This window comes from Ranitomeya imitator, chromosome 6, assembly GCF_032444005.1.
Source record: "Ranitomeya imitator isolate aRanImi1 chromosome 6, aRanImi1.pri, whole genome shotgun sequence".
Taxonomy (NCBI): domain Eukaryota; kingdom Metazoa; phylum Chordata; class Amphibia; order Anura; family Dendrobatidae; genus Ranitomeya; species Ranitomeya imitator.
Genome location: NC_091287.1, coordinates 179,026,436 through 179,051,127, shown reverse-complemented (window position 1 = coordinate 179,051,127; position 24,692 = coordinate 179,026,436). Strand labels below are relative to the sequence as shown.

General features: G+C 43.9%; 1 protein-coding gene across 3 annotated transcripts in view; it reads right to left on the bottom strand.

Annotated features, from left to right (window-relative positions):
* DDC (dopa decarboxylase) overlaps positions 1-24,692 on the bottom strand; it is a 313,463-nt gene that overhangs the window by 143,666 nt on the left and 145,105 nt on the right. For all 3 annotated transcript variants that reach the window (XM_069730344.1, XM_069730340.1, XM_069730343.1), the window contains one exon: positions 12,208-12,275. In XM_069730344.1, the coding sequence (XP_069586445.1) occupies positions 12,208-12,275 (68 nt within the window). The remainder of the gene's footprint in view (positions 1-12,207; positions 12,276-24,692) is intronic.

The window sequence follows — 24,692 nt, the reverse complement described above, 5'->3', positions numbered from 1 at the left end:
CTCCTTCAAGCCAATGACGCCACTCCTCGAATGCCCACTTCATGGCCAGCAACTCTCGATTGCCCACATCATAATTACACTCAGCGGGCGAAAACTTCCTGGAAAAGAAAGCACATGGTTTCATCACTGAGCAATCAGAACCTCTCTGTGACAAAACCGCCCCTGCTCCAATCTCAGAAGCATCAACCTCGACCTGGAACGGAAGAGAAACATCTGGCTGACACAACACAGGGGCAGAACAAAAACGACGCTTCAACTCCTGAAAATCTTCCACAGCAGCAGAAGACCAATTAACCAAATCAGCACCCTTCTTGGTCAAATCGGTCAATGGTTTGGCAATGCTAGAAAAATTACAGATGAAGCGACGATAAAAATTAGCAAAGCCCAGGAACTTTTGCAGACTTTTCAGAGATGTCGGCTGAATCCAATCCTGGATGGCTTGGACCTTAACTGGATCCATCTCGATAGTAGAAGGGGTAAAGATGAACCCCAAAAATGAAACTTTCTGCACACCGAAGAGACACTTTGATCCCTTCACAAACAAAGAGTTAGCACGCAGGACCTGAAAAACCATTCTGACCTGCTTCACATGAGACTCCCAATCATCTGAGAAGATCAAAATGTCATCCAAGTAAACAATGAGGAATTTATCCAGATACTCACGGAAGATGTCATGCATAAAAGACTGAAACACAGATGGAGCATTGGCAAGTCCGAACGGCATCACTAGATACTCAAAATGACCCTCGGGCGTATTGAATGCAGTTTTCCATTCATCTCCTTGCCTGATTCTCACCAGATTATACGCACCACGAAGATCTATCTTAGTGAACCAACTAGCCCCCTTAATCCGAGCAAACAAGTCAGATAACAATGGCAAGGGATACTGAAATTTAACAGTGATCTTATTAAGAAGGCGGTAATCAATACACGGTCTCAGCGAACCATCCTTCTTGGCTACAAAGAAGAACCCTGCTCCCAGTGGTGATGACGATGGGCGAATATGTCCCTTCTCCAGGGATTCCTTCACATAACTGCGCATAGCGGCGTGTTCGGGCACGGATAAATTAAATAATCGACCTTTAGGGAATTTACTACCAGGAATCAAATTGATAGCACAATCACAATCCCTATGCGGAGGTAGAGCATCGGACTTGGGCTCTTCAAATACATCCTGATAATCAGACAAGAACTCTGGGACCTCAGAAGGGGTGGATGACGAAATCGACAAAAATGGAACATCACCATGTACCCCCTGACAACCCCAGCTGGACACCGACATGGAATTCCAATCCAATACTGGATTATGGGTTTGTAGCCATGGCAACCCCAACACGACCACATCATGCAGATTATGCAACACCAGAAAGCGAATAACTTCCTGATGTGCAGGAGCCATGCACATGGTCAGCTGGGCCCAGTATTGAGGTTTATTCTTGGCCAAAGGTGTAGCATCAATTCCTCTCAATGGAATAGGACACCGCAAAGGCTCCAAGAAAAACCCACAACGTTTAGCATAATCCAAATCCATCAGATTCAGGGCAGCGCCCGAATCCACAAACGCCATGACAGAAAACGACGACAAAGAGCATATCAAGGTAATGGACAGAAGGAATTTGGACTGTACAGTACCAATGATGGCAGACCTAGCGGACCGCTTAGTGCGCTTAGGACAATCAGAAATAGCATGAGTGGAATCACCACAGTAGAAACACAGACGTCTGTATTCCTGCCGTTCAACTCTAGTCATAGTCCTATCGCACTGCATAGGCTCAGGTTTAACCTCAGGCAGTACTGCCAAATGGTGCACAGATTTACGCTCGCGCAAGCGTCGACCGATCTGAATGGCCAAAGACAAAGACTCATTCAAACCAGCAGGCATAGGAAATCCCACCATGACATCCTTAAGAGCCTCAGAGAGACCCTTTCTGAACAAAGCTGCCAGCGCAGATTCATTCCACTGAGTGAGTACTGACCATTTCCTAAATTTCTGACAATATACTTCTATATCATCCTGACCCTGGCACAAAGCCAGCAAATTTTTCTCAGCCTGATCCACTGAATTAGGCTCATCGTACAGCAATCCGAGCGCCAGGAAAAACGCATCGACACTACTCAATGCAGGGTCTCCTGGCGCAAGAGAAAATGCCCAGTCTTGAGGGTCGCCGCGCAAAAAAGAAATAATAATCAAAACCTGTTGAATAGGATTACCAGAAGAATGAGGTTTCAAGGCCAGAAATAGCTTACAATTATTTTTGAAACTTAGAAACTTAGTTCTATCTCCAAAAAACAAATCAGGAATAGGAATTCTTGGTTCTAACATAGATTTCTGATCAATAGTATCTTGAATTTTTTGTACATTTATAACGAGATTATCCATTGAAGAGCACAGACCCTGAATATCCATGTCCACACCTGTGTCCAGAATCACCCAAATGTCTAGGGGAAAAAAAAAAAAGTGAACACAGAGCAGAAAAAAAAAAAAAAAAAATGATGTCAGAACTTTTTCTTTCCCTCTATTGAGAATCATTAGTTTGGCTCCTTGTACTGTTATGTTTGCTAATGACAGGTGTTATGAAGGCAATCCAGAAACACAGTGTGCTTAGCGATCAGAGCGCACACAGTGATCTGACAAATACCCAAAAATACAAGAACGAGCTCTGAGACGTGGAAACTCTGTAGACTGCACACCTGATCCTATCCTAAACACAACTAAAAGCGGCTGTGGATTGCGCCTAACAACTACCTAGGCAACTCGGCACAGCCTAAGAAACTAGCTAGCCTGAAGATAGAAAAATAGGCCTGACTTGCCCCAGAGAAATTCCCCAAAGGAAAAGGCAGCCCCCCACATATAATGACTGTGAGTAAGATGAAAAGACAAAACGTAGGGATGAAATAGATTCAGCAAAGTGGGGCCCGATATTCTAGGACAGAGCGAGGACAGTAAAGCGAACTTTGCAGTCTACAAAAAACCCTAAAGCAAAACCACGCAAAGGGGGCAAAAAAAAACCACCGTGCCGAACTAACGGCACGGCGGTACACCCTTTGCGTCTCAGAGCTTCCAGCAAAACAAAAGACAAGCTGGACGGAAAGAAAGCAACAAAAAAAGCAAAAAGCACTTAGCTATACAGAGCAGCAGGTCACAGGAACAATCAGGAGAAGCTCAGATCCAACACTGAAACATTGACAAGGAGCAAGGATAGCAGCATCAGGCGAAGTTAAGTAATAAAGCAGTTAACGAGCTCACCAGAACACCTGAGGGAGGAAGCTCAGAAGCTGCAGTACCACTTGTGACCACAGGAGTGAATTCAGCCACCGAATTCACAACAGAGGCCTATGGACCACAAGTAAGTGTGATGTTCTCCACACACAGCAGCACACTAAGACTGGGACACCTTTTGACTGTAGGGTGTGTAGGGATTTCACTCACTCAGCTGCGACGGCTGACACTCAGGAGACGTGTTCCTTTAAAGTTCACTGGGTTTATTGCTTCATAAACCATGTGGCAAACAACAGAAAACAAATAGCCTTTGGTTCAGGTAAAGAAAAACAAGTGTCCAGTTCATCCGGCTCAGTCCTGAAGCCGTAACACACTCAGGAGGGTTTCACCTCCACACATACCTACCTGTGTTAAGCATTAGGCTTTCTTTTATATGTCTAACCACACCCAGAACCCATCACATGACCAGACATGTGGTTGTGACATCACCACAGGTCCTGAAACACATATAGGTAGCCATGGTTACATCACAGCAACAAGCCATCTATAAGACACATATCTCCCATCGATTAGACATCCTTTAGCCACGCTACATACCTCCCCCCTCTGCCTAAAGCCGTGGGGCTTGGCACTTTCTCCCACTAGACAAGGGATTCTTGACAGGGCATCAGCATTACCGTGCAGCTTTCCGGCCCTATGTTCCACATGGAATCAGAAGTCCTGCAGGGCTAAGAACCAACGGGTGACCCTAGCATTTCTACCCTTCGCTTCCCTCATCCACCTAAGTGGGGCATGGTCGGATATCAGTCTAAATTTACGTCCCAGCAAATAGTACCGTAATGTGTCGACTGCCCATTTTATGGCCAAGCACTCCTTTTCAACGACTGAGTAGTTCTTTTCAGACAAGGACAGCTTCCTACTCAGATAGAGAACAGGATGCTCCTCTCCATGTAGTTCTTGGGAAAGGACTGCTCCCACCCCAACATCTGAGGCATCTGTCTGAAGAATAAACTCTTTCTTGAAGTTTGGGGCCATCAGAACGGGTTGCTTACATAAAGCCTCTTTCATTTCTTGGAAGGCTGAATCTGTTTCTTCGGACCACTTAACCATTACTGATTTTGTCCCTTTTAGCAGGTCAGTCAGAGGCGCCGCCATTGTGGCGAAGTTTGGGATGAACCTCCTGTAATATCCCACAATTCCCAGGAAGGCTTTAACTTGCTTCTTGGAAACTGGTTTTGGCCATGTTTGAATTGCCTCCACTTTACTGATTTGGGGTTTTATTTCTCCATGACCCACTATGTATCCAAGGTACTTAGCTTCTTCTTTACCCAATGCACACTTCTTCGGGTTTATTGTAAATCCAGCCTCTCTTATAGCATCAAACACCGCTTGGACTTTCTCCAGATGACTCTCCCAGTCCGGGCTAGGTACGCAGCAGCGTATGCCTTGTGGGGTGCAAGGACTCTATCCATAGCCCTTTGGAAGGTGGCCGGAGCTCCCTGTAGGCCAAATGGCATCCGGACATACTGGAAGCATCCATCTGGTGTAGAAAATGCCGTCTTCTCCTTGGCTTCCTGTGCCATGGGGATCTGCCAATACCCCTTCGTCAAATCCAAGGTGGTTATGTACCTGGCGGGCCCAAGCCTTTCGATGAGCTCATCAACTCGGGGCATGGGATATGCGTCGAACTTGGAGACCTCATTCAACTTCCTATAGTCGTTGCAAAATCTCCACTCCCCATCAGGTTTTGGGACCAGGACAATTGGGCTCGACCAACCGCTCTTGGATTCCTCAATGACTCCAAGCTTCAACATACGCTCCACTTCCTTGGAGACTATTTCTCGACGGGCCTCAGGAATTCTATAGGGCTTCACGTTCACGCGCACATGGGGCTCTGTCAGGACCTCATGCTCTATGACCTTCGTGTACCCAGGCAACTCGGAAAACAGGTCCCTGTTTTTCTGGAGTAACTCCCGGCATTGCTGTTTCTGGGACTCCGATAGCGTCTCCGCTATAGTAACCGCTCCAACCTCATCTTCTGGGTTGCTTAACAACGATGGAGTTACTGTCGGCTCTCTATCTTGCCACGGCTTGATAAGGTTGACATGGTATACTTGGAATGGTTTCCGTCTTCCTGGTTGGTGAATTTTATAGTTTACTTCACCAAGTTTCTCGACAACCTCACATGGCCCTTGCCATTTGGCCAGGAACTTGCTTTCCACTGTCGGAACTAACACAAGAACTCAGTCTCCCGGATTGAATTGCCTCACTCTTGCAGACCGGTTGTAGACCCTGGCCTGAGCTTCTTGTGCTTGGAGAAGGTGTTCTTTCACGATAGGCATCACCTTTGCAATCCTCTGCTGCATCAGGGCCACATGCTCAATGACGCTTCTGTGGGGCGTGACTTCGGCTTCCCAGGTTTCCTTGGCTATATCCAGGAGTCCTCGTGGATGTCGGCCATACAGAAGCTCAAACGGTGAGAAACCTGTGGAGGCCTGTGGAACTTCACGAATGGAAAACATCAAATAGGGTAAGAGACAATCCCAGTCTCTACCGTCTTTCTCTATAGCTTTTCTCAGCATGCTCTTCAGTGTCTTGTTAAATCTCTCAACAAGGCCATCTGACTGGGGATGGTACACCGAGGTCCTCAACTGGGAGATTTTCAGGGCTTTGCATAGTTCCCTCATCATCTTGCTCATGAAAGGAGTCTCAGTCAGGATCTCCTTCGGCAGACCTGTCCGGGAAAAGACATGGACCAACTCGCGAGCTATACTCTTTGAAGAAGAATTTCTCAAGGGAATTGCTTCAGGATAGCGTGTGGCGTAGTCCAGGATGACTAATATATACTGATGGCCCCGGGCTGATTTAACTAAGGGACCGACCAAGTCCATGGCAATTCTCTCGAATGGCACCTCAATAATGGGCAGTGGCACAAGGGGGTTCCGGAAATGAGGAGTGGGAGCAGTTAGCTGACATGTAGGGCAGGACCTGCAATAGTTCACTATTTCCCGGTGGCACCCAGGCCAATAGAACCTCTGCACAACCCGTTCCTGCGTTTTTTCCACCCCTAGGTGTCCACCCAAGATGTGTGAATGGGCCATGTCCAACACCTTCCGTCTATATGGACGCGGCACTATCAACTGCTCTACCAACTCCTCCCTTATTTTCGTGACCCGGTACAACAACTCCCTGCTCATTAGAAAATGGGGAAATCTTGTGTCTGCCCCCGGCTCCTGTACCACCCCGTCAATAACTGTGACATTATTAAAGGCTTCCCTCAGAGTGGGGTCCCTATGTTGGGCAGTCCCAAAATTTTCACCGGATACCTCTAACTCCAGAATGTCAGATGCAGGGGACACTTCCTCCTCATCTCCAGCCAGGACACAAAAAGGAAATCTGTCTGACTCTGGGTGTGGCACCACCCTTCCCGGGTTCACTGGTTCCCTACTCTTGCTAGGGAGCTCAGAACCTTTCCCCCACAAATCCCAAAACAAACAGAAATCCCGGCCAATAATTATAGGGTGCAACAAGTCCTGAATGACGCCAACTATGTGGGACTCCGTGCCACATGTCGTTTCAATGTTCACACTGGCCACAGGGTAGTCCTTTGCATCACCATGTATGCACCGCACTCCGACCTTCTTTCCCGGGAGCAGGTGGAGAGGAAAAGTGGCCCTCACCAGGGTCACTAGGCTCCCCGAGTCTAACAGTGCCGTTACTGCTTGACCGTTCACCTTCACGGGACATGCTTGAGGTCCCTCGTTGGGCGGAGAGTTCACACTGCAAGCTGGATACGCATAGTATGAACAACGGCGTCCCATGCTGCAGTCCATCTGCTCAGTGGTTTGGGAACAACGGGCAGCTATATGTCCTGGCTTGTGGCACCTCCAACAAATAATATCACCCGTGGGGACCTTGGGCACCACCTCCCCCGCCCTTTGTGACCTTGGACGCACCACCCCTTTTTGGGACTCAGCTGCCTTCTGGGATCCCCAGTACGGCATGGGCTGCCTCCCGAAGGAGCCTTCCAACCCTTGGTATCTCTCAACCAGTCCGATCAGCTCGTCGGCATTCTGGGGATCACCCTGGGCAACCCAAGACTGTATAGGCCTCGGGAGGGAATGGACAAACCGATCCATCATCACCCGTTCTACCATCTGTGCAGGCGCAGAGGACTCTGGCTGCAGCCATTTCTGGACCAGGTGCAACAGATCAAACATTTGGGAACGAGGTGGTTTGTCCCGGTGATAGCCCCAGGAGTGAACTCGCTGTGCCCTGACAGTCAGTGTCACCCCCAAACGTGCGAGAATCTCGGCTTTCAATTTGTGATACTCTTTGGCATCCTGCAAGGTCAAATCATAGTACGCCTTCTGGGGTTCTCCCGTCAGGTATGGCGCAAGTACCTCTGCCCACTGCTCTGGCGGAAGTTTTTCCCTCTCAGCGACCCTCTCAAACACCGTCAGGAAGGCCTCAACATCATCCCCGGGAGTCATTTTCTGCAATGCGCGTCTTACCGTTTTCCGGACGTGGGTGTCATCAGCCAAACCTGGGGTTGGGGCGCTCGCCTTTCCCTGGATGGCTGTTGCCAGAAGCTGCATCTGCTGCTGATGCTCCTGCTGGCTCTGCTGCATCTGCTGCTGGCTCTGTTGTAACTGCTGCCGTTGCTCCTGCTGGCTTTGTTGCATCTGCTGCCGTTGCTCCTGCTGGCTCTGTTGTATCTGCTGCATCAACAGCCTGTTGGTCTCTTGCTGCCTTTTCTCCTGCTGTGACTGCATCTGGACCAATTGTTTCAGCAGGTCCTCCATTTTCTCCGGCAATGCTTGCTGGCTTGCAACAGCCTTGACCCAGGACATTCAAAATAAACTCACGTCTCCGCTGGGAACGCTGCCCGCATTCTCCACCAATTGTAGGGATTTCACTCACTCAGCTGCGACGACTGACACTCAGGAGACGTGTTCCTTTAAAGTTCACTGGGTTTATTACTTCATAAACCATGTGGCAAACAACAGAAAACAAATAGCCTTTGGTTCAGGTAAAGAAAAACAAGTGTCCAGTTCATCCGGCTCAGTCCTGAAGCCGTAACACACTCAGGAGGGTTTCACCTCCACACATACCTACCTGTGTTAAGCATTAGGCTTTCTTTTATATGTCTAACCACACCCAGAACCCATCACATGACCAGACATGTGGTTGTGACATCACCACAGGTCCTGAAACACATATAGGTAGCCATGGTTACATCACAGCAACAAGCCATCTATAAGACACATATCTCCCATCGATTAGACATCCTTTAGCCACGCTACAGGTGCCTGAGCATGCAGAAGCATCAGCTCGTCCACGACTACTTTGCTCAGGCACCATACAATTGCATGAAAAAAGGTGGATCTAAAAGGTGTTTAGCATGTACCCATGTTATGGTCCCTTATGAAGATATTGTCACAGGTTGTCCTTGTGGGAAAACTCACAATAATACCATGAGGGGTGGATACAGCCATTTTTTTAGCGCCAATATATTCCGCAGCACTTTACATTACAGAGAGGACTTGTCCAGACAATAACAGACATTACAAAATAACAAAAGCTCACAAGCTTACAATCTGATTATTAATATTATTCGCAAATGCTGAAAAAATGGAAGCAAAATTTTCAAAACATCTTGATATATTCAGTATCAAGTATGAATACCACACACAGAAATGTATGCACTTACACACCTTGACATGCTAGCAGTGAGGTCATTAATAGTTGTCTGAGGAATGTTCTGCCACAATGAATATACTTTGGCATGCATATCAAGATCCGTAAGGAACTTCCAGCAGCAGATTTTGATGATTTGCATGCTTAAGTACATTCAGCCTCATAAATCTTTAAGGGATTCATGGCAGCGCTGGGTCTGCTGAAAATTAAATGTTTTTTCTTTTTGTTCCAGCAAGAGTTAATGTCAATCTCTCACTGGCAGTTCTTTTGGCTTGTCAGCTGTTGTTGGTTGGTAGCCACGCAAAGTTACCTTTAAATAGTCATGTTACCCATTAGCTAATCATCGGTTATAAAGTTCTTCTATGCATACCAGCTTGGGGGGGTGGAGCTCTCTCATTTGCTCTGCTTGGGAGCTTAGCAGCAGAACCTGAGCTGACTATTTTCCTTTTTGTCTGTCCCGTGTTTGTCTCTTCCCCTGTGTGTTACCATCTGCAGTGGTGAGGCTTGCATCCTTGCCGACCAGTACACTAGTCGGGGTCAATAGAGGTGACAGTCAAGGAGTAGGCATGTGACAGAGTTGGGAGGAAGGACCCGCATAGGGCATTCGGGGAGATTAGGGACAGGCACAGGTTGGTGTCAGGAGGTGTCCCATCCCTCGCTCCCTACCATTAGTGCCTTCTCCCTTTTCCATCCCATCGTATTTACATGCTGTGTCATCCGCCAGACTTACCTGTGTCCAAGCGTGACAACATCATGACAGAACAATCCTCAGAAAGCTTGTAATATCCTCACTAATAGCATGTCAAGATGTGTAGCTGTGTGTATTTGTGTAAGATTTGCAACATGTTAATTTATGGTGCGGATGTGAGTGTGACTTTCACCCATTGCAGTGTAAAGTGTGAAATGAGTTACGTGGCGGCGCTATGGATATTGCTGCTGTATCTCTACTATGGGAGGTCTTCATTGAAGATGCAATGTGGTAATGTTGCCCAAAGGGAACTTGACAGGAGATTTATATAACATAGTATATACTTATTTATTTTAACAATCTACTACCTATAGATTGACATAATCATATTAAAATATTAAATGGAACCTGACAGGAGATTCACGCTGTCTGAACCATTGGCAGCATGAATTAGAAGCTGCTTGCATTATTGTAGCTGTGTATGTGATACTCTGAAATGCTGTAGCAAAAATCATAGGCTTAGATATAAATAATATGTAGCAGTAATTATAATTTGATTATATATAGTGGTGCATAAGTACAGTGCAAAACACGATAGGCTTAGCTACAAAAGCTAATTTGACAACATCACGCACAGTAGGCTTTTCAGCATCAGATAACAGTACAACACCATACAACCAACTTAGGTACACCGGCTAAGCAGCAGAGGATTGCACAGGATATACTTGGATACACCAGCTCAGGGGATATGTAGCACTTTTTTGAATTATTATGCTGTTGGATACATGGACAGAGCAATAACAACAAGACTGTGAGCTATGACACTGCCGATAACAAGAAACATGGGATCTGGAGCTGTGTCCTAATAGAAAACAGCAGACTGAGCTGCCAATCTCAAGATGGCTTCTTCCATGAGCTGTGTTTAGTATGGCTTTCTCATAACTATGACTATACCTCCCAAATTTTAAAGTTAGGAAAGCAGAACAGAGATTGCAGTTTGCGTAGCATGCCATAATAATTTTTATTTTACACTAATCCATTTCCCCAACCTTGCCCAGTCCTCTATATGTGCTCACACCAGACAATGATTGTCAGGTTATTGTTTCTAATAAACAATAATGTTTGCTGTTTAGTAACTTCTCAAACCAATAATCCTGCCTAACAAGCCATAAAGACAGTATTTAACATTTTTACTCTAAAGAAACTTTACATTTTACATTGTATATCATATTGTACAGTCGTCCCACCGTGGCCCACTTGATGTGCGCAATATATTCTTAGAAATTGTGATTATAGAATTGGAAGTCTGCTGTTTAAACAGTCTGTGTGTAGTGCACATTCAGGTACTGTAGTGAGTCAATAAGCTTTTTTCATAACAGAGGCTAATACAACACATTTGTTTCTGTTTCCAGAGAGCAAACAGACAATGTTTGTTCTGAGAAACATGAATAATAGCCAGGCTTCAGAATTTCTCCAACATTTGTGTACAGCCTCTTTTATTATGTTCAGAAATAAATAGAACTGGTATTGGATTGAAACTGGCCAAAAACCTTTTGATAAATATTATATCTAGAATTCTTATTCATTATTGATTTAAAGAAGTTGTCCACTACTTGGACAACTCCTTGTCATACCCCACACTTGGCCCCGATAAAATAAAAAAGCTGATACTCACCTCCCGTGCTGGCGACGTTTCCACGGTATCGGCACTCACTCTCCCCGTAGCTCCCATGCGGTTGTTGTGACACGTGACCCTGATACCCAATCAGAGCTGGCATCACTGCCTCCGCCTTCAGACAAATTGAACACGAAGAGAAAGTCCAGGCTTCAACTGATCCTTGGCTTCCTCTTCATGTTTAATTTGTTTAAACACGGGGACAGTGATGTCAGCCCTTATTGGGTGGCGGGGTCACGTGTCACAACAACTGCATGAAAGCCCCGAGGAGAGTGAGCACCGACACCATGGAAACAGTGCTGGCACGGGAGGTGAGTATAAGATTTATTTTATCGGGGCCAAGAGTGGGGTATGAGAAGGTATTTTCCTACTACTGGACAACCCCTTTAAGAAGATATTTACAGAAAATCTACATATGAAACAAATGCAATAAGAACAATTTTTTGGGGAGCAGGAATTATTGTTCTGCTTACAAAATAAGTTTCCAAAAACGTGGTGTAAAACTCATGCCTACGGGTATTTAAAGTGGCACTAATCATCTCTCATAATCACATAAACATAACTAGTATGGCGATATATGTAAATTACTTCCTAATTTCATATTTTTTGTTAAAAGATATCAATTTAAGCCTGACTTGGGTAAAAATAATACAGGCTGAAAAGTTGCATCTAAAATTTCTGCAAAGGTACTGCATGTTTGCATTTATTTTTGGATGACAAATGAAAGAATCGAGAAAAATAGATGTAGCCAATCTGTAAATGTACTTATAGACTGATTTATCTGAAATCAATTGTTAATTAGGAAGATATTATTTGCCTGAATGTATCGTTTGTATTCCATTTTTTTTAGACACGTGCACTTTATAATACTGTACATTATTGTCACAGAGATATTACATTCTTAATTATCTTATTGCTACTTACCAAAATGCTGAGCAGTCAAAGTTGACCAGCATCCACTTGTGAGGATTAAAGTTAAAAGAATCTGCAAACTAAATGAATAAAAACATAAGAAAATGTTTAACACTGTTTCCGTATGTAAAACCTCTGACGCATTTCGGAATAGTGTTTCATATCCAAGTTTTACATCTGCTATAGTCTATACATGCAGTACTTATTACGTCACATCCTTCCAATTGCCCAAGCATTAATGCAAGCTTCTTATTGATAGGAGGCCATCACATGAAAGCATAAACATTAAAACCATTATATAAAAGCAATTAAAAAAATATAATAGAGCTTTAAGCAATAATTAAGACACAGCTAATACTGATATATTAAAAAAAAATAATATACTGTAATATTTAAGGATCAAAATAGTATCCAACAATTGTATATTCAGAATTACAGTAGAAGAAACGATTATGGAAACCCAAGAGAAGTTAATTTATAAGGTACTGATGAATATGAAGCAGATACAGTATACACAAGGATTAAAATTACTGTGGAGACATCAACTCCTAGATCCACATTAAAGCATATGACTAGAAAACACTGACAAACATCACAAGTTAGTTTCAGCTCTACTGAAGGAGACATGATAGATTCCCTTTCAGGTGAACCAGAGAATAGAGGAAATTGAACTGATAAAGATTTTTTTTTGTATTAAGTTTCAATACACAGGTGAGAAATGCAGCCAACGAAAAGCACCATAAAATCTACCTTCCTCAGAGAATAAAGAAAAATCATAAAAAGCGGTTAATATCTCATAAACATATGAACCATGGATCAAATAAATGTTTTGTCTAAGGAATTATTCTGTTCCTCTACTCAATAGGTTTACACAAGCGTTAACCATTAAGAGACATTATTGCAAGGAGAACAATGTAGAGCAGGAATCAACTGGATATCAAAATTGCAGAAATTGATGAAATTTGGAATTTGTTTCTAGTCAGGAAGGAAATAAACAACGAGAACGATAAGATAACATTACAATATAAACATGGAAACAAAGTAAGTGAGGGTCTATTTCTAGTCTAGATAGAGGTCTTTAGAGAACATCTAATTAACAATCACTGGCTGATCATAACATATTTTGCAAGTTAGCAAATATTTCTACAGAATGGTATAAAATCATACTTTAATAGTAGACAGAAGAGTCAGATGTGGCATTTTAGATATAAAGCGAGCACATTTGATGATTCCGGATTTCCCTTTTGTAGCGGTCTTTCATTCAGTGCCAAAGCTATATTTCATGCTTTTCCTTTCACCTACGTGGCCCATTGTGGTCGGCATAGGTTCTTTAAATGCAAACATTAGTGCTTGATTGGATAATGTATTACAGTCTCTTGTTAAGAATATATCAGGGTACATAAAAAAACATAAAACATTTTAACTTTGCTACTAGACATTGCATGTCACTTCGCTGCATGTTCCATGATGCATGATTTGGAAGTACAGGTTTTAGCTTGGTTTCAAAATATCTATAGTAGCTATTCTGTTTTTCACAACGTATATATAATATTTATTACTGAATATTTTTTCTCTTTTGATTATTAATTTTATTTACAGAATAAAGGAGTATCTACTCGCTCAAAGTGCCTAGCTAATATTGCTTAGCTTGAATATCAGTGTTTTCCTATGTCTGATAATGAAGTGATGGACAGGTCATATGGTCGCTACATCAACAGCCTCATTATAATATGGGATGAAGATTTCGTGGCCGTACTGGACCTTGATACACAATTCAATAAAAATGTTAAATTTGAACTCGTTCATAGGGGTCACAAGTGCAACGTTGTCTAAGTGTCCTATTTGTCAAAGTGCCCTGGCAGTAAAATATGGCATGAATCTAACACTCATTTCTCCTCTCTTCAGGCATCTACCTAAATCATCACTATCATAACTTCAACCTTCTATTAATGATGTATTTCCATATTACTGCATCTGTGTTCCCAATTTCTCTAAATGTATCTAACTCACCATTGTATTGCTCAATCCTGATCATTTTTATGGGCCATCTAGCATGTAACTTTGTTTATCTATATTTTTGCCTCCACAAGCTTTAAAGGGCTATTCCCATCTTCATGAAAGAAAGTTGCCAGATAGTACTTCACAAGCAATTTTGCGGCTTATTAACATTTTCAGCCGTTCTTAAGATGTTAACACTTTTCTTTTGTTTACAGCTTGTTACTTTGGTGACCGACCACCGCTGATAGTGCAGCAGATCATGTTCAGTGCTTACATGCTCTTTTGTATGGAGCTTGTAAGCACTGTTTAAAACCTGGTCAGGATTGCTGGAGCATACTATTACCTCCTAATCCACACCATTGCAGTGCTTTCAAGCAAGACAGTAATGGTGGTTGGTATCCTAGGCATTGAGCTGTAAAAAAATAAAAAAATATTAATATCTCAAGAATGGCTGAAAACATTAATTTGCAGTGAATTGACAATATCCACATATGAAGGTTGAATAACCTTTTAAGTCAGTTGATTAATTAGTTAACAAGTTAAATTAGACCAAAGGTGAATATAGGCGGATGTAATTTTACATGGGGATATATAGTGATTCAGCAGTGGTGAGTAGTGGAAAACTCCTATATGATTGATTGCAGGACTTCTCCTGTCTCTTTTTGCACTGTACCCTCTGAAATTCGCAGTCAGTGTAAAACAAACTCCGCTGCATTCACATTTTCTTTCTTTCATATTCTCATAACCTTTTGGCTCTTACTAAAACCTGGATTTAACACTTGGACACCACTGCCACTGTTGCTACTTCCTCTGGATGGCCACACTTTTCTCATACCCAATGAGACCTGAGAGCACACAAGGTGAAAGTGTTGGTCTGCTTTTTTCACCACAGTGTGCTTTTCAAGTTACCGTATATAGTCAAGTATAAGACGACCCGAGTATAAACCGAGGCACCTAATTTTGCCACGAAATACTGGGTAAGCTTATTGACTTAAGTATAAGCCAGGTATGCATTGTCCCCTCATTCCCATCCTGGTATGCATGGCTCCCCTGTCCCTGTCATTGTATACATGGCTCCCTGGTCCCTGTCATCGTATGCATGGCTCCCTGGTCCCTGTCGTTGTATGCATGGCTATCCTATTCTTGTATGCATGTTTTTTTTAATAATAATAATAATAATAATTTTTATTTATATAGCGCCAACAAATTCCGCAGCACTTTACAATTAAGCGGGGACATGTACAGACAATAAATTCAGTACAAGTTAGGACAATTTAAACAGTGACATTAGGGGTGAGGTCCCTGCTCACAAGCTTACAATCTACAAGGAAATGGGGGGGACACAATAGGTGAAAAGTGCTTGTTATTTCAGGTCTGGCAATTATAATAAATAGGGATTTTCATATAAAGCTGCATGATCCGGTCATCAGCCCGTGTGTTTAAGTGCAATAGTCAAGTATCAAGTGCAGTTATCATGTGCATGGAGGGTGTGGAGACAGATGAATAGTAGGGTGCAGATTCACATGCAGATAATATTTGGAAGGAGGGAACAGGACAAAGTTAGTTTACTGAGTAGTTAATGTGGTAGGCTTGTTTGAAGAGATGGGTTTTTAAAGCGTGCTGGAATAGGTCGGGACTAGGTATCAGTCTGATCGTCTGGGGAAGTGCATTCCAGAGAGCTGGCGCAGCACGAGAGAAGTCTTGGAGACGGAGGTGCGAGGTTCGGATTATGGGGGATGTTAGTCTTAGGTCATTTGTAGAACGGAGGGCATGTGTAGGGCGATAGACGGAGATGAGAGAGGAGATATAAGGCGGTGCAGAACTGTGGAGAGCATGTTTCATATTAGTAAACAACAAACATCCTACTCACCTTCCTGCGCTGCCCTGATGCATCTCGTTCCAGCGCCAGCAGCTCTGTCTTCCGGCTGAGCGATCACGTGGCCCCTCTCATTAAGGTAATGAATATGCACTCCACGCCTATGGGAGTGGAGACGCGTGCATATGCATTACCTTAATGAGCGGGGCCACATGATCGCTCGGCACACGAAGAGCTGCTGGCATCGGAACGAAGGAGATGCAGTGCCAGCGAGGGTGCGCCAGTAGGTGAGTAGGATGTGTGCTGGAAGCTGGCGGCATCGGCTGCCACTGTGCGCTATTACAGCAGCGGTACAGGCTTTACCCACTGCTGCTGGCTCCTGCCTCTGTCACCCACCACTCCCCCTCCCCCACCGGCTTCTGGTACAATTGACCTGTGTATAAGCCGAGGGGGGAGTTTTCTGCACAAAAAATGTGCTGAAAAACTCGGCTTATACACGAGTATAAACGGTACTTATCCAATGCCCTAAATCATGTTCCCCTCTTTTGAAGTCCACACCATCAGCTTCTTCTACTCATTGTCCCTGAAAATGGTTCCAATCCAACTCCATCATGTCCTCCCTCTATCTGAAACTGAACCTGTCAAAAACTGAACTCCTTGTGTTTCCTCCCTCTACTAACCTACCTATGACATTGTCATTTCCGTGTGTGGTTCCACCATTACTCCCCAGCAACATACCTGCTGTCTTAGGGTCATACTTGATTCCGAGCTTTCATTCACCCCCCCACATCCGATCACTAGCTCGCTCTTGTTATCTACACCTCAAAAACATTTCTAGAATTCGAACTTTTCTTACTTTCGACTCTGCAAAAACTCTCACTGTTTCTCTTATTCATTCTCGTCTGGACTATTGTAATTCTCTACTAGTACACAAAGAAAATGGGAGACGTTTATTAGCATCCTGGATAGGACCTGTGCACAGTATATACCGTATGGGAATAAACATACTAGAAATAGGAGGAAACCAATATGGCTAAATAGAGCTGTAAGGGGCGCAATAAGTGACAAAAAGAAAGCATTTAGAGAATTAAAGGAAGTGGGTAGTGATGATGTATTAAATAAATACAGAAAATTAAATAAATTCTGTAAAAAGCAAATCAAGGCAGCAAAAATTGAGACAGAGAGACTCATTGCCAGAGAAAGTAAAAATAATCCCAAAATATTATTTAACTAAAATAACTTTAAATAGTAAGAAACTAAAAAATGATAGTATTGGCCCCCTTAAAAATAGTCTGGGTGAAATGGTGGATGAGGATGAGGAAAAAGCCAATATGCTAAATGACTTTTTTTTCATCACTATTTACACAAGAAAATTCCATGGCAGACAATATGATCAGTGATAACAAAAATTCCCCATTAAACGTCACCTGCTTAACCCATCAGGAAGTACGGGGGCGTCTAACAATCACTAAAATTGACAAATCTCCGGGCCCGGATGGGATACACCCCCAAGTACTGAAGGAATAGACCATTATTTTTAATCTTTAAAGACTCCTTAATAACAGGGTCTGTACCACAGGACTGGCGTATAGCAAATGTGGTGCCAATATTCAAAAAGGGGACAAAAACTGAACTCGGAAATTATAGGCCAGTAAGCTTAACCTCTACTGTGGGTAAAATGCTGGAGGGCATTCTAAGGGATGCTATGCTGGAGTATCTGAGGAGGAATAACCTCATGACCAATATCAACATGGGTTTACTAGGGACCGTTCCTGTCAGACTAATCAGGTCAATTTCTATGAAGAGGTAAGTTTCGGACTGGACCAAGGGAACCCAGTGGATGTAGTGTATATGGACATTTAAAAAACTTTTGATACGGTGCCACACAAAAGGTTGGTACATAAAATGAGAATAATGGGGATAGGGGAAAATATGTGTCAGTGGGTTGAGAGCTGGCTCAGGGATAGGAAACAAAGGGTGGTTATTAATGGAGCACACTCGGACTGGGTCACGGTTAGCAGTGGGGTACCACAGGGGTCAGTATTGGGCCCTCTTCTTTTTAACATATTTATTAATGACCTTGTAGGGAGCATACAGAGCAGAATTTCAATATTTGCAGATGACACTAAACTCTGCAGGGTAATCAATACAGAGGAGGACAATTTTATATTAAAGGATGATTTATGTAAACTAGAAGCTTGGGCTGACAAATGGCAAATGAGCTTTAATGGGGATAAATGTAAGGTCATGCACTTGGGTAGAAGTAATAAGATGTATAACTATGTGCTTAATTCTAAAACTCTGGGCAAAACCGTCAATGAAGAAGACCTGGGTGTATGGGTGGATGACAAACTCACATTTAGTGGCCAGTGTCAGGCAGGTGCTACAAAGGCAAATAAAATAATGGGATGCATTAAAAGAGGCATAGATGATCATGAGGAGAACATAATTTTACCTCTATACAAGTCACTAGTTCAACCACACTTAGAATACTGTGTACAGTTCTGGTCTCCGGTGTATAAGAAAGACATAGCTGAACTAGAGTGGGTGCAGAGAAGAGCGACCAAGGTTAATAGAGGACTGGTGGGTCTGCAATACCAAGATAGGTTACTACACTTGGGGCTATTTTGTTTGGAAAAACGAAGGCTAAGGGGTGATCTTATTTTAATGTATAAATATATGAGGGGACAATACAAAGACCTTTCTGATGATCTTTTTAATCATAGACCTGAGACAGGGACAACAGGGCATCCTCTACGTCTGGAGGAAAGAAGGTTTAAGCATAATAACAGATGCGGATTCTTTACTGTAAGATCAGTGAGACTATGGAACTCTCCGACGTATGATGGTGTAATGAGTGATTCATTACTTAAATTTGAGAGGGGACTGGATGCCGTTCTTGAAAAGTATAATGTAACAGGTTATATATATTAGATTCCTTGATAGGGCGTTGATCCAGGGAACTAGTCTGATTGCCATATGTGGAGTCGGGAAGGAATTTTTTTCCCCAATGTGGAGCTTACTCTTTGCCACATGGTTTTTTTTGCCTTCCTCTGGATCAACATGTTAGGGCATGTTAGGTTAGGCTATGGGTTGAACTAGATGGACTTAAAGTCTTCCTTCAACCTTAATAACTATGTTACTATGTAATCAGTTTCCCTCTTACCAAACTCTCCCATCTCCAATCTGTCTTGAATGCTGCAGCCAGGATCATATTCCTCACCAATCGTTATTCCAACGTCTCTACCTTGTGCCAGTCATTACACTGGTTACCCATCCACTGGAGAATCCAGTACAAACTTATTACCTTCACCCACAAAGCACTCCATGGATCAGCACCACCCTACATCTCCTCCCTCGTTTCAGCCTACCACCCTACCGGTGCCCTGCTTTCTGCTAATGAACTGAGGTTAACAACATCCTCAATAATCAGAACATCCCACTCCTGTCTCCAAGACGTTTCATGTGCTGCGCCAATTCTTTGGAATGCACTACCCAGGAATACGATTAATCCCCAATCCACAGAGTTTTAAGCGTGCCCTAAAAACGCATTTGTTCAGACTGACCTACCGCCTCAACCCATTAAACTTACTATCCCTGTGTTGCCCATTCAAAATGTTTACCATAACCAGGTTCTTCGCATCATGTTCTCACATGCTTTATCCATTTATTAGCCCTCTGTGTCTGTACTGTTACATACTTAGGCCAATAACCGGTTCATGCAGCATTACATAAACACCCGATTCTTACAACAACGAAAGCAATTGTTACCATCCACCTTTCATGTCTCCCCTTTTTCCTCATAGATTGTAAGATTGCGAGCAGGGCCCTCATTCCTCTTGGTATCTGTTTTGATCTATGGCTTCTTTCACACTTCAGTTGTTTGGCGTCAGTCACTTCCGACATAGTGACGGATCAACGGATCCGTCACAATTGTTGAGAAAACGGTTCTAACGGATCCGTTTTTTTGACGGATCCGTTACTTGGGGGTTGTCTGGGAAAAGTATCTACTTTTTGAAGCATGCGCAATTGAAAAAGCGGATTGGAGCGACGGATCCGCCGAAATGACGGTCGCGACGGATCCGTCGCCCATAGGTGGCCATTCTATGGAATGGCGGTCGCGATGGATCCGTCGCGATCCGCCATTTTGGCGTTGACAAAAAACGTTTCAATGTCCGTCTATGTCCAGACAACGTCCGCCAAATTTCGACGGATCCGTCGCGTGGCAGATGGAACGGACGACCATCCGTCACAATCCGTCACTAATGCAAGTCTAAGGGAAAATAGCGGATCCGTCAAAAAAAAATGACGGATCCGTTATTTGAGGAAAATGGCGGTTTTAGACTGACGCCAAACAACTGAAGTGTCAAAGAGGCCTATGTGTTTATTGTTATGCTGTAATGTCTCTTGTATGTACAAGTTCCCTCTAAAATGTAAAGTGCTGTGGAATATGTTGGCGCTATAGAAATAAAATTATTATTATTACTATTATTATTATTCTGGCTCTCTTTGCAACCTGATTTTTGCATTTTCTCTTTAGTGGCATTCCCTCTCTGATCATGGAGATCACTTTATTTACTAAGTCTTCTACAAATGAAGACAGGAATACATCAGACCTGGTTTCTTCCAGAGTCAAAGTATGACTTAACGCGCTCACCTCTCCCACTCTCTAAAAACAACCTTCTTTCCTTCCCTGTTAAGATTTGTCACCCTACTCACAACACCGCACACACATAAATATTCATGCCATTAATACTCATTAACTAATGACAAACTCACATTGTCTCCATTATCCTCCTGATTTAACTGTGAAATATTAAAATAAGAAACTGAAAAGAACCTTGAGTGAATCAACACACATTACTTGCAGATAAAGATGAGCAGACATTTGGAGATTCAATTCGCAGTTCAAGAAACAAAAAATCTTTCCCAGCACAATTTCCCACATTGCTGAAGCATCAAAGGGCAGGCAAAAATCTTTCCCAGCACAATTTCACACAGTATTGAAGCATCAAAGAGCCGGCAAGTGTTATTTTACATTGCCGTGCGGGTTTCCCCATAATGTCATGAAGCTCTAAAGGCCAGTACCTTGGCCATCAGAACTCAGTGGTTAACAGTGGAGCACAGTTTCTACGGCAGACTCGTCTTCCATCTCCAGAGTCCCTAGGTAAATCTAATTTTTCTGTAGAGCGTAGGCTCTCATAGTCAGCAGGGTCCTGTCTCTCTCTCACTTGTAAAGTGTAAACTCTTATGGTCAGCAGGGTCCTCTCTTGCCTATAAAGTGTAAGCCCTTATGATCAGTGAGTTTCTCTCTTTCTCATCTCTCATCTCATCTCTTGAAATCCACACAAATTTATTCGCCGCAAATCAAATTTTGGGTGAAAATTCGGCAAAATGTGCTGTGAAGTTGGATCGCCCCCAGAGGACCACAGGTCACTTGGTACCGGTCCTTTCTGCTCGGTTCTGGGGTTGTCACGGTGGCTGGACCCGGTCGTGACCCTGCTAAGGGGCATCCAATAAAGGTGATAGTACAGTCTGTCAGAGGTTCGTGATGCCACCTGTGGTGTTCGGTCAGGGTGACCGACGCTGCTGTGGGGTCCGCTGGGGTGATGGAATGGCAGCTGGATGGTATAACTTCCCACAGGTGAAGTATGTCCCCAGGGCTTCCCAGTAAGGTGGATGGCGATGGTGTGGGGGGTGCAGTCAATAATGAGGACACAAGGTTGCAGTCTCTTTACCTCTTTACTGAAGGCTTCAATATCCTCAGTCCAGAGCACGTTCAACCGGGCTATCAGAGACCGGCCGGTCCGATGGGCACATCCAGAGATTCCCTCGCAGATGGATATCGTTGCCTACCAATAGCGCCTGTGTGTTGTAGTCCTACCCTGCTGAGCATTCGGAATAGTCCTCACAACTGCTGTTCTCGTTCGTTCATTCTCTACAGCTTTCTTTCTCTCTCTCGTTCTTTGGTTCCAGATGTTACTAGTTTCTAACGTCCCCCAGGTATAATATGGCTAGGACGCCACCCGTATGACGGGAAGGCTTGGAGGTCTTCCGGGACCCTAGAGACGCCCCTCTCCCAATGTTGCCCCCTATGTCTTCGTAGGTGTAGAAGGTAGACAGCCAACCTATAATTGACTGTCCAGCGGAATTTGAAGTAAGGCCTGAAGTCAGTTACTCCTACGGTGATCCGGCCACCGACTACGCGCCTCAGTAAGATGTTGCCTCTCTCTCTCGGCACGACTCTTACTGGCTCTCCTTTGTGCTGATCTCGTTTACACTGTTCCACAATATTCTTCCCTTCGTATCTCTCTCTTAAGATACCGCCGCAAGGTGTGCAGGCGCGGTTCCGTTACGTTCTGTTCGCTAGGCACCTGCCAGGTTCCCACGCCTGACAGGGACCCCCCTGTGCCTTCTCCCTGCAACACCCCCTGCCACGGGATGTTGCCTGGTTCCAACCCAGTCAGCTTCTGACTAACTTCCTCCCCAGCCCCTAGTTTTACCAGTGTGAGGAGTGGCCCAATAAATAAAGCCTTTTTCTCCCCCTAGTGGCCGGAGTGTGAAGTGTAATGTGTTCTGGTGATACCTGGTCAGGAGAACTCTTTAGTGCCATCAGACGTACCGCCACTCTCCTTAGCGGCAGAGTGCCATACTGCAACGACCAGGTCTCTGGGGCGCTGCACTGACATGGCATTGTAGCTTAATTACCCAGACGATTATTTTTAGCAAATAAAGAATAGGCTGTTATCTATACTTTTGTTTGTGCATGCCTGTAATATTGACTTGTAAGCTGCTATTTTATATAACATAGTATGCTTTTATCTTTGATGACTAGTGATGTTTGTTGATATGCTGATTGTGCTATGGAGCCAGTTTGTTGACTTCGAAAGCAGAGAGGGAAAAACTATACAAATAGATTAAATTATCCAGTAGGGGTATTCGGCCCTGGTTGGAAGAAATCAGATCTGCTTCATTGACCATCGCTGAACCATGGATACATTGGGAGAAAGCCAGAATTGAGACCCGCCGGTCGCCTGGCTCCATGGAGATGTTCGGAGAAGCCAGGTTGCAACTCTTTGGTTAATGGGCCTACTACCTGAATGGACTGTCATCTTTCTATGCTTGCCGTTACCTCCTCTCTGTGTGCATACCACACGTGTAGTAATTAACCCTGGAAGATTAAGCCAGGTTGTGATCCTCGGATCAACTGGCCTTGTATGGACTGAATGGACTGTTATCTTCTTATGCTTGTCGTTACCTCCACTCTGTGTGCATGCCACAGGTGGGGGAGTCAGCAGAAGGGTGAGACTCTGTATTGTGCACCATCTTGGGTGCTGTGCTGGGACTGTTCTATGTGTTATCTGCCTGTTTTGTGATTCGATAAAGCATTGTCACGCTGTTTTACCCCCACCGTGTGTTGCCTGAGTAGCATTATACCTACATTAATGGGAGAGCAGGCATTCGGCGGGACGATCCCTGGTCCATGCGGCTCTGGCTACCGTACCCAGGTCTCCACATTATGGTGGCAGCAGTGTGATCCTACTCAGCCTGGCAGAACTAGGGGAGCTGCAGGCTACTGGTATTCTCACACACCGTCCAGGGCTCCACAGCCAGGAAAGCATAAAGACAGACCCAGCAGACCATTGAGACATGTACAGCAGGTTTTGGATGACACTATGTCCAACCCCACCAACTCAGCCTTGGAAAGAAGACCAGAGTGGAGGTATATCCTCAACAAGAAACGAAAACTACAGGAGCTGTGCCAGCTTCACCATATTGAATGGTATTTAATCTAGGAACTACAGAATGCGGAACACGCCATGTGTGGACTCAGTGGATACCAGTTGTTTCTCATCAATTATGTGTGGAGTTTATTTTCGCAAGGAGGACATGGAATATGCTCTGAGGAAACTGGATGATAGAAAGGTTTGTGTCATAATGGTGAGAACTATTACATTCATGACTTTGCTTAAAGACATGTTGTGGACTATCCCTGATAAGTGAAGGATTATCGGAATCCTATCACGTATGGCTAATTAAGGTGGGGGAGCAATGTGAAGACATTGCATTGTATCTTAATTACCCAGATGACTATTTTTAGCAAACCAAGAACAATAGGCTGTTATCTATACTTTTGCTTGCATAAGCCTTTAATATTGACTTGCTAACTGATATTTTATATAACATAGTGTGCTTTTCTTTGATGACTAGTGATGTTTGCTGATATGATAACTATGTATTTTGTTATGGAGCCGATTTGTTGACTTCAAAAGAGAGGGAAAAACTATGCAAATAGATGAAATAATTAAGTAGGAGGTTTCGGCCCTGGTTGGAAGAATACAGATCTGATCCATTGACCATTGCTGAACCATGGATACATTTGTAGAAAGCCAGGATTGGGACCCTCCAGTTGCCTGGCTCCATGGAAATGTTCAGAGAAGCCAGGTTGTGACTCTTGGCTCAACCGGACTTGTACCTGAATGAACTGTCATCTTCCTACGCTTGTCGTTACCTCCTCTCTGTGTCCGTGCCACAGGTGTAGTAACTGACGCTGTAAGATGAGGCCAGGTTGTGATCCTAGAATCAACTGGCTTTGAATGGACTGTCAACTTCCTATGCTTTTGTAATGAATGGAAGTAGAGGAACAGATGGTGAAGTTCACATTAGTTTTTTATTGATATTT